The sequence below is a fragment of the Saccostrea echinata genome, unplaced genomic scaffold, assembly GCF_033153115.1.
Source record: "Saccostrea echinata isolate AGI-Se365-2 ecotype Australia unplaced genomic scaffold, CSIRO_AGI_Sech_v1 ptg000058l, whole genome shotgun sequence".
NCBI lineage: Eukaryota > Metazoa > Mollusca > Bivalvia > Ostreida > Ostreidae > Saccostrea > Saccostrea echinata.
This window is the reverse complement of record NW_026889807.1, coordinates 5,437,001-5,446,693: the sequence shown is the minus strand read 5'-3', so window position 1 is coordinate 5,446,693 and position 9,693 is coordinate 5,437,001. Positions and strand designations below refer to the sequence as shown.

The 9,693-nt window shown below is 33.7% G+C and overlaps 1 protein-coding gene across 1 annotated transcript; it reads right to left on the bottom strand.

Annotated features, from left to right (window-relative positions):
- Positions 1–437: 437 nt before the first annotated feature.
- On the bottom strand, positions 438–8,677 carry LOC133174493 (uncharacterized). Its single transcript, XM_061309611.1, has 2 exons — positions 7,363–8,677; positions 438–791 (listed from the first exon to the last, which is right to left on the bottom strand). The coding sequence occupies exons 1-2, from the start codon at positions 8,675–8,677 to the stop codon at positions 460–462; spliced, it is 1,647 nt and encodes a 548-aa protein (XP_061165595.1). The 3' UTR covers positions 438–459.
- Between the last annotated feature and the right edge of the window lie 1,016 nt (positions 8,678–9,693).

Here is a 9,693-nt window from a genome sequence, read left to right as displayed (position 1 = left end):
TGAGATCACTTGGAGACAATAAAGTACCCACGAAGAAGGATTGATTATATGTTATATGTCTAGTTCGAAAATTTTTCACTCATTTAGAGATGTCACCATGTACCGGTAAGGGCTTCAAATTTAGACCTTTCCTCAGCATTCAGGTCCATTGAGCAGTGAGGGATTTCATATTCGAAACGCATGTCGTGATACGGGGCCTCAGCTTTTAAGGTCTCAAGGAACAGTAACTGTCTTTTTTTATTGACTTAGATCAGTCGCGGCCGGGGTTTGAACCCACGACCTTCGGACTTCCGATCACTACCCTGGAAGAAGAATACAGGATAACAATGTAAAAAAAAACAATATATGTTTCTAGTCTTGCCTTGGGGAACTTAATTAGAGCAGGGGATGCAACAAAAAATGGATTTAAAGATATAGTCGAACTTCTAGTTGGCTTTAATTTTATTCACTACAAGGAAATTACTCCAGATATTTGATAAATTGAATTTTTCCACTTTTTCTATCACCAATAACTAAATTGTTGTCAGCATCTATACTAAGTCCTCCATTACAGGAATGCTCTAAATAACGGACAAAGTTGCCATCACAGTCAATGATGTGAACAATGTTATTTCTGCTATCACCAATCAGAATCTGATGACTGACATCAGCAGCAATGTGCATTGGCAGGAATTGTGTGTACTTTGATTGGTTGGAGAGATTTCCGTCGTACTTAAATCGCAGTCCACCAAAAGAATCCAAAACAACAACCGCACTTCCTCCATAGTCTGCCACACAAATGTCCCCATTACACTACTGGACTTAAAATTCCCTGATATTCTGAAAAATCTCTGATAAACTCTGATATCCACTGTTTCAGTACTGCTTTTCTCTGTATAAACACTGTACAGTCACTGTACAAAATCCCTGTGCCTACTGTAATCCCCAGTAAATCACAGTACAAACCCACTGTTATTTTCTATACATCCCTGTACTTTACTGTACGTCCCCTCTGTACGGCCCAGTACACCACTGTCTGTCCTTGTACGCCTGCACAGTACAGTACTGTACATCACAGACGTGTACAGTACTCAACTTCTGTACAGCACAGTACACTACTGTTGCTCACTGTACGCGTCCCAGACTGGCACTGTACATCACTGAAGTTCAATGTACGCTTCCCAGTTTGGCACTGTACATCACTGAACCATACTGCGAATATTTTAGACTTATTAAATGAATGAAATTTAACTTTTGAATTTCCTAAATTTTATTCTTCTCTTGTTACTTCTCTAATTGTTCAGAAGCCTTTGGTATTTTAGATTTCAGCGAATAAAATATTTATTTCAAGAGTGATAAATTTGTGCTGTTAGTACACTTAACACACACTAGCACCATATACATGTATAAAAAGTATATAAAAAAAATCCTATAAATTATATTTAAGATCATTTAATTGATAATTATGATTCCTCTAGTTTTAAAGTTTTGAATTTACTGAGCAATTAAATTATATATAATAATTATCAGTCATAGTATTGAACAATTTTAACGTCACATTGTCATTTTCCATAGTTCGATAATGCAGTTAACAACCTGATTTGGTAGGCAAAGTTACATGTTAAGAAAAATTTTGAAACATTAGACTAAGTATATTATATATTTTTAAAATATTTTTAATGAAAAAATCAAGTCTCTCTTTCTCTCACTCATACATTTACCCTGTCACTTTAATTATTTTTTACCAAGGCTTGTGATAAAAAAAAAACTAATTATTGTTTGAATTGACTTTGTCAATACAAATAAAATATCAAAAAATGAAAAGAATGATTCAGTGGGTAGGGTGGCTTATCATGGTTGTGGGTTAACGTGTACACTCAACAGAAAATGTATACCAAACAGGAAAACGGTGGATTAAACAGCGGACAGTAGCCAGAGATTTAAACAATAGGTTTCAAGACTGAGTGTCCTGATATATCAACAAGGGGTGGTTACACAACGACAGGAAGCAATATATTTATAAATTCTTGAGAGCTTCAAACTTAAGATATTTTTGAATTAAAAGAAACGCAAATTCAAACACAGATTTAGATTATACGTATTGAGACGTTTATTTTGATATCCTTAATCAAATAATTAGATATCAAAAAAAAAAAAAAAAAAAACTTCAGAATATTTTCATTATTTGAATTATTTATGAAAAATTATATTTTTATTTATTTATTTATTTATTTTTATTTATCATTTGGATTGTAATTTTTTTTCTCTTTCTCTAAGTCTTCAAATATAATAGCAAACAAACAACAAAGGGAGTTATTTGAAATTTTAATATTAATAATAATTATTATAATTATAATATTAAATTAGGACGAAAAAAGTAACATGCAGCTGATGTGTTATTTGCTGTGTAAATAGTAGACTAAGTGCACTTCAGATAAAAGTAAACAGAACCTCTCTGTAAAAGAGAGAGAGAGAGAGAGGGGGGGGGATTAGCCAATTTAATTGCAAGAGTAATCAATCGGTGTTAAATAAGTTTGTGTTTAAAAACTTTAAGATGTGTTTCATATACAATATACACTTTGCATACCCTTAGAGTATTACATTGGAAGGCCTAGTTTCACGAACAATGTTATTATACTTATACGGAAAGTAGAACTGTACATGTGTACATGTAGCTCCGTGGGACAGAAAAATCAGATAGGCAGCCCAGGATCTGCCGGGGGCGAACAGATAATTTTTTTCAGTTTGAGGGACACCGTACTGTTCGAATTCCTTAGCGAGCCAAAAAAAGGAAGGACCCCCCCCCCCCCAGCCCCCCTCCCCCCACAACTGGTTCCATTAAGCTTGATAGTTATAATTAAATTTTAAAAGAAAGATTGATTAATAAATAATTGAATGAATTGATTTATGATTTGCTGCAAATGCCGTAAAATGTGAATTCAAATTTATTCAGGATAGTTTGCTGTATTGCTATTTATTCCATTTTTTAAAGGTTGAGTTCGCATATTTTTTTTTTAAATATATTCTTTAATTAGTTATTTTTTAGTTGCTTCAAACACATTTTTAGCACTTTGAGTCTGTAAATATACATTTAAGGCCATTGCTATTAGTTGATCATTGTCTATTTCATGACCATATGGAGAGGAAAAATATATCCAAGATAAATTTGAAAACCTGACTTACTATATTTAGTATAATTTTTCTTAGGTTATTGTAAGTCGAAAAAATGCAAACCACAGATCAAGTGTTGGATGAATTTTTGTTTGTTTCTTTTCCCATAATTTGAGTTGAGAATAACAAAATAAAATTAATTTTTAAAATTTTATAATTACTACATTTGGTGAATTTTTAAAAGTAAAATGTCCCCATCGGCACCCCAGTTCAATGGCGAAAAAGGGGGGGGGGGGTCTGACATCAATCTGGTGGACATATTATGACATATACCTTAAAATCGAACAATATGCATGAAAATTCGGTTCATTTATTCATGATCAGCTGTACAAACCAAATGTATCAATATCAATAATATGACCCTAAGCTAATATAATTTACGATTTATATACATATTCATAAGAAAATGCATTCACAATTAAAGAAATGCTTCATTGGTCAAACAGGTGAGAATAATATATCTATGTGCAGATCCGTATACAGAATACGATAGCACTTGGCATTCAATATATGAAATTAAAATCGAGATCGTGTTCCGCACTTAACAATCTTCAACTAGAGGAGGAGAGAAATGATTTCGGAATTAAAAATAACATTTTGATCATTGAGGATTCCACGTATGATGTAAAAGTTATAATGGAAGTTTAGAGACCTGGCTATCTTAGAAAAACCATGTAAGTTATTTATTTGTTTTAAAAAAAATAGCTAGCAATTACCGGGAAGTGTGAAAAAAAATTAGTCGTCCATTTTCATTCGTGCGTAAAGCCCAGCGAGATTAAGAAGATAACAAATAATAGTAAAAAAAAAAATACATAACGTTAAGTGCATGTGCCATTTTGTTACTGATTTAATTGAAAAATAAAATACATGGACGGGGAAGTATAATGAACAAGTGTCTAATTACTAACTAAGGCGAAAACTTTTCAGATCTCTCAAAACTTTGACACACGGACAATCATGTATTTTTTTTTAACTGAGTGTGTGAGCGACTGACCTCTCAATAGATACGGTATCATTATTTTTAATTTATAATTTCTCGCCTGATCTAATCACGAAATGATTCGAATCTGTTGAATACCGGAATTATCAAACAAACAATCGGAAAGTCTGTGATGTTACTCCGTGTGTAGATAGAATCGACTGAGGTGATCCGAGTGTGTACGGTAGCGAGACACTAAGACAATAGGTGTCACTGCTGCATTATACAGAATGGCACTCGCCGGAGTTCACATGAAGTTAGTTACGCAACATTACGGCCACAGCGAGGTGAAGGACACAAGTTTGAGCCATTGAACACATTATCAATTGAAATATTTATAATCTATCACTTTCCTTCACAATAGATAAATATATAAAAAGAAATGATTTCAGATAATGTGATACTCATTTAAGGGAAAAAAGAAAATCATTTTAGCATCCCTCCCCCCTGTTTTCTGGTAGATCGGTTTAGTGTGCGATGTGCATTTTACAGGACTGAAAAGTTACAAATCGCACAATAATAAGTTATTGTGATGTCGTCCGAACTACATTATTTATACATCTATAAACATATAAAAGAAAACGAACTTTAAGTGTGAATATAAACTTTAATAAAATAAAACAAGTGCAGTCCCGCGAAAGACCTGTTTACTTGGTTTGACAGGGCATGTCCATACATTTTAAGTTTGGGTGGGCAATATCAAGCAACAAAAAGGGTGGTGTAACAGAGTCTAATTAAGTCTTTTTTTCATGAGTATAGTTTAAATACACACCTTGTTCTCATGTTCATGGGGTAATTGTGTGAACTTGCAATTATTATTTAAATAATTCAATAAATTCATAATTTGAAAATAAATCACATGCAAAAATTTCAGAAGAAATAAAAAAAATCAAATTTCAGTCGGAATTATACGCACCGCATATACATGTAAAACTTTATTTTTACATTGATGTCACAGCCTCTGTCTTTATATGTATATGAGAGAGAGAGAGAGAGAGAGAGAGAGATGACGGTAAAACTTTGCGCTGATTATCGTTTGGGCCAGTGATTGAGATATGAAACTGAGACAAAACGTTATGATAAATACGTTTGTGCAAAGTGGTCAAAGAAATTTAAAGTAAAACGACACATAAAATTGGATCCCTTTGGTGCATACCAGATATTTAGGTTTTTTATGTAATTCGGGGAATTCTATTCATATTTTAAGCGTTTAAAGGTTTTCTTATATGTAATGGTTTAGAGCCTAATTAGGACACAATTGTTTGATATAGTATTTAAAAATTCACGAACTATATTTCAGCAAGGAAGTTTAGTAAGAACCTCGTTTATTATGAAGTATTGATACCAAGTGTCTAGTGTTTTTTCGTAAAGGGTGTGGGTGGAAAGAGGGGTTGGGGTTGGCGGGAGGTGTGTTTCCACATCAGCTGTAACAAACGTTAAAGATCATTATTCCTACCCATTTCAGAAATCTGTCTGAGGATACCAGAAATCCTTAAAAGCGGTTAGAAGGGATATTTTAAATTACATGTACAATTACTCCTTAATTTTAAACCAAGTCTTTATAATTTTACATTAAAACAATTGTACATAGAGAAAAAAATTCAGAGGCGCTTGTCTTGTTGAGAAATATTTAAAAACATGTTTTTCTAATCAATGGTAAAAGGAAATAAAGCAAGCTACATGCATACGGAGATACGTACCCATTGTATTGAATAGAATAAAATGATAATTAATTCTTGAATTAAATTTATTACATGGCCGTGGGAACCGGGGGGGGGGGGGCACGGGGGCGTGCCCCCCCCCCAATAATTTTGCCGATATATACAATACTATAGAAAACATAGCTGCTAGATGCTTGTGCCCACTCAATAATAATGTCTGATGACCTTTTTTTTAGCTTGTCAAGGAATTTTGGTAGTTCATAGTGCCCCCCCCCCCCAACTGAAAATGTATGGTTGTGCCCCCTCAATGTGAAATTGCTTCCTACGGGCCTGTATTAATTGATTTAAAGATTGAACTTGGAAAGAGATAAAAAGCAACGGTTCCATACATTCACTTAAGTTAAAACTTGATTCGCAAAATTAATACTTTGTATTTTATATCGAATTAGTCGGGAACTATGTTAATAATAAAATTATTTATATTTTATTACGTTTATCATCACAAACCAAGATAATCAGCACTGTTCTGGAGTTCAATACCGGCAATATAACTTAAGGTCAATAATTATCGACATATTGCAGTAAAGACGGTACATTTTCAATAATTTCTCTCAGTTTGTCGAGAAAAATGGGGGGGGGTATCAGTACGTTTGACGGCGATTAGGGATTAATTAATTCTAGTTGTTTTCATAATGAATACAAAGAGAAAATTATCAGTAGATGTACGCTGTACATATAAGATAATTCAAGGAAAATGAAAAGTTGAATTATTATAATTGAAAATCAGAAATCTAAATCATAACATTGGCTTTACTCAGATTTTCAGTGTACACAATTATGTAGAATTAAAAACATGCAATACTATGTGAAGAAAAGATTAATATAATTAATTAACTATAAATTAAAAAGAATTGAAAAACTCTTTAACTCTTTAAAATGTCCGTTTACTCATTTCTCAGATGTTAAATGGAAACTCATTTAAAATACTTGGACAAAAGTATTAAGAAGAAAATAGAACATTTAAATAAAACATTTTCAGTTATATCTAGAATCAAGGGCGTTCTATCCATTTTGAAAATTAATCTCTCAGAAATACATGTATTCAAAAGGAACCATGAAATAAAATAAGATTTTTTTTTTTAAAAATATTAAATAAATTTCCTAGGATACAAAGCTTTTCAGAGTAGGACAGAGTAAAATTGATTGTACATTGGTATTTACTGAAAAACTGTAGAATGTTTTGATGTACTGTGATGTACAGTTTGAGGGTTCAGGGAATAACAGCAATGTACTGTGAAGATCAGTTATCTGTACAGCTAATATCTGTGACGTACAGTGGTAAGCAGTGACTGCGTACTGTGGAGTATTGTGGGGTACTGTGATGTACAGAGGAAGTGTACTGTGAAGTACAGGGAGGTGCTGTGAAATGCCGTGCTTCTGTACAGTGTTGTACTGTTATGTACTGTGAAGTACAGAGGTAAGTACAGTAATGTACAGTGAAAGTACAATGGTTGACAGAGATTTTCAGAGAAAAATCAGAATATCAGGGGATAATAAGTCCAGTAGTGTTACCATTCTCAGTTAACAAAAGCACAAAGGAAACGTCACAGGAAAACAAAGGCTGTTTGGAGTTACCATATTGAATCATCTGAATTGCTGTAGAACCTGAAAATCTTACCACTCTACTTTGCTTCTCATCATAAGAGCGCATGCTTACCAACATATATCCGTTCCTCAGATGACAAAGACCCTTCGGTAACCAACCATCACAATTCAAATATTTCTCTACTTTGTTGTCTTTGACAATATAGACATTGGAGTCATCATTTACTGCAAATGTTAAAGATTTCCAGTTATCAAATGAGAAGGCTACAGGGGTTTTTGTTGTGTTTATTGTCTGCAAAGGTGCCCCATGTCTGTCGATTTGCTTGATTGAGTTCTTTTCTCCACTTACCCACAGTGTATTATTTCCTACACACAATATTCTCCAAAGAGATTTGTTAGAACTCTGAAGTGTACATGAATGCAATATCTCAGGGGTCTCTTTCAAATGTAAATTTTGTTTGACTGCTTGGATCTCCTCACAGGACAAATTACCAAGCAAACGAACAATTTGATCATTTTCAATTTCACTACATACCAAATGTGGGTATACACACTTTTCGAGATTTAAATCTGTTTTGAAATCTTCTTTAATATTCTCATAGTTCAGTATATCCTGTATCCGTCGAGATTGTAAAATGTGGTTTTTCTTTTCTATCACTTGTTTGATTCTGGATTCCAAATTAGAAATTTTTGACTGGTTTTCTGAAATGACAGCTGTATTCCGTTTCTTATTTAGAACAACCTTTCTCCTCATCCTCTCCGCCATATTGTGAACTGCGATCTTGATTTGGTTTTCTCTTTGGGTTATCTCATCCATGACGTTATCAATAACAGCATTGCTTGAAGAATTAATTTCTTTCATGAGTATAATTCTACACAATGCATTTTCCTCTAAATCTTTTATATCAGATTCAATTCGTTTCCGTTGCATTTGAACTATTTCGTCTATTTCCATGACATCATGTCCTTTGTGTGAACCTATAACGCATTTGATACATATGGAAGCTTTGCAATCACGACAATAGGTTTCGCATTTAATTTTGTGAGACTGACACTCGGGATTCTCCATTTTGTTCTTTCTGCTCTCAAATGCAACAACTTCATGATTCCTGGATTTATCCATCATGTGTCTCAAAACACAGCTGCTACATAAATCCGTACTACACAAATTGCAGTGAAAATCTACGGGTTCTGGACACAACTTGCAGCGTATCACATCTTGACCTTGTGCTGTTGCCATTGTATTGATATTTACAACCTGAAAGAAGAAAACATTCAACATGCTGCAAACGTATTTTATTTAGTGGTAATCATGTTTGAATGCATTGCTTCTTGCTTACTAATTCAAGTACGGGCCTACCGTGGCCCCACTCCACCCCCAGGGACATGAAATGAGCAAAATAGAATCTAAAATATATAAGGGACCACATAAGTTTCAGCTTTTCTTGTGCAACGGTTCTTGAGAAGAAGAATTTAAAGATTTTCCAATATACATGTATATCAATGTAAAACTTTGATTACCTATTGTGGCCCCACCTTACCCCTGGAGGCAATGATTTGAACAATTTAGAATCTACACTACCTCAAAATGCTTCAAGTTTCAGCTTTTCTGGCCCAGAAGTTCTTGTTAATGAGAAGAATGACCCAACCCTAGTTTTGCCTTTTCTTTATTATCTCCCCTCAGAAGGAGGCTTTGGTCTTTATTTTAACATTTACAAATCCCCTTTACCCATGGATGCTTTGTATCAATTTTTGTTTAAAAATTGGTCCAGTGATTCTTGAGAAGAAGTTGAAAATGTTTACATATACTTGCTTCACCCTATCCCTTGGGACCATGATCTGAACAATTAACAATCTACACTTCCTCAGAAAGCTTCCACATAAGTTTCAGCTTTTCTGGTCCAGTGGTTCTTAAGAAGAAGGTTCGAAAAGAATTTTCTGATATACATGTATTTCAATGAAAATTGATTCCTTATTGTGGTCCCACCCTACCCCTGGGGACCTTGATATGATTTGATCAATTTAAAATCTACACTAACTCAGGAAGCTTCCACATCAGTTTCAGCTTTTCTGGTCCAGTTGTTCTTAAGAAGAAGATTTAAAATGAATTTTCCAATATATTTCAATATTTAACAGATTCCTTATGTGCCCCCACCCTACCCCTGGAGGCCATGATATGAACGATTTAGAATCTACTCTACCTCAGGAAGCTTAAATGCATGTTTTGCTTTTTCTGTCAAGTGTTTTCTTAAGAAGAAGGTGTTTTTAATGACCCCACCATATTTTTGTCTTTCTCTG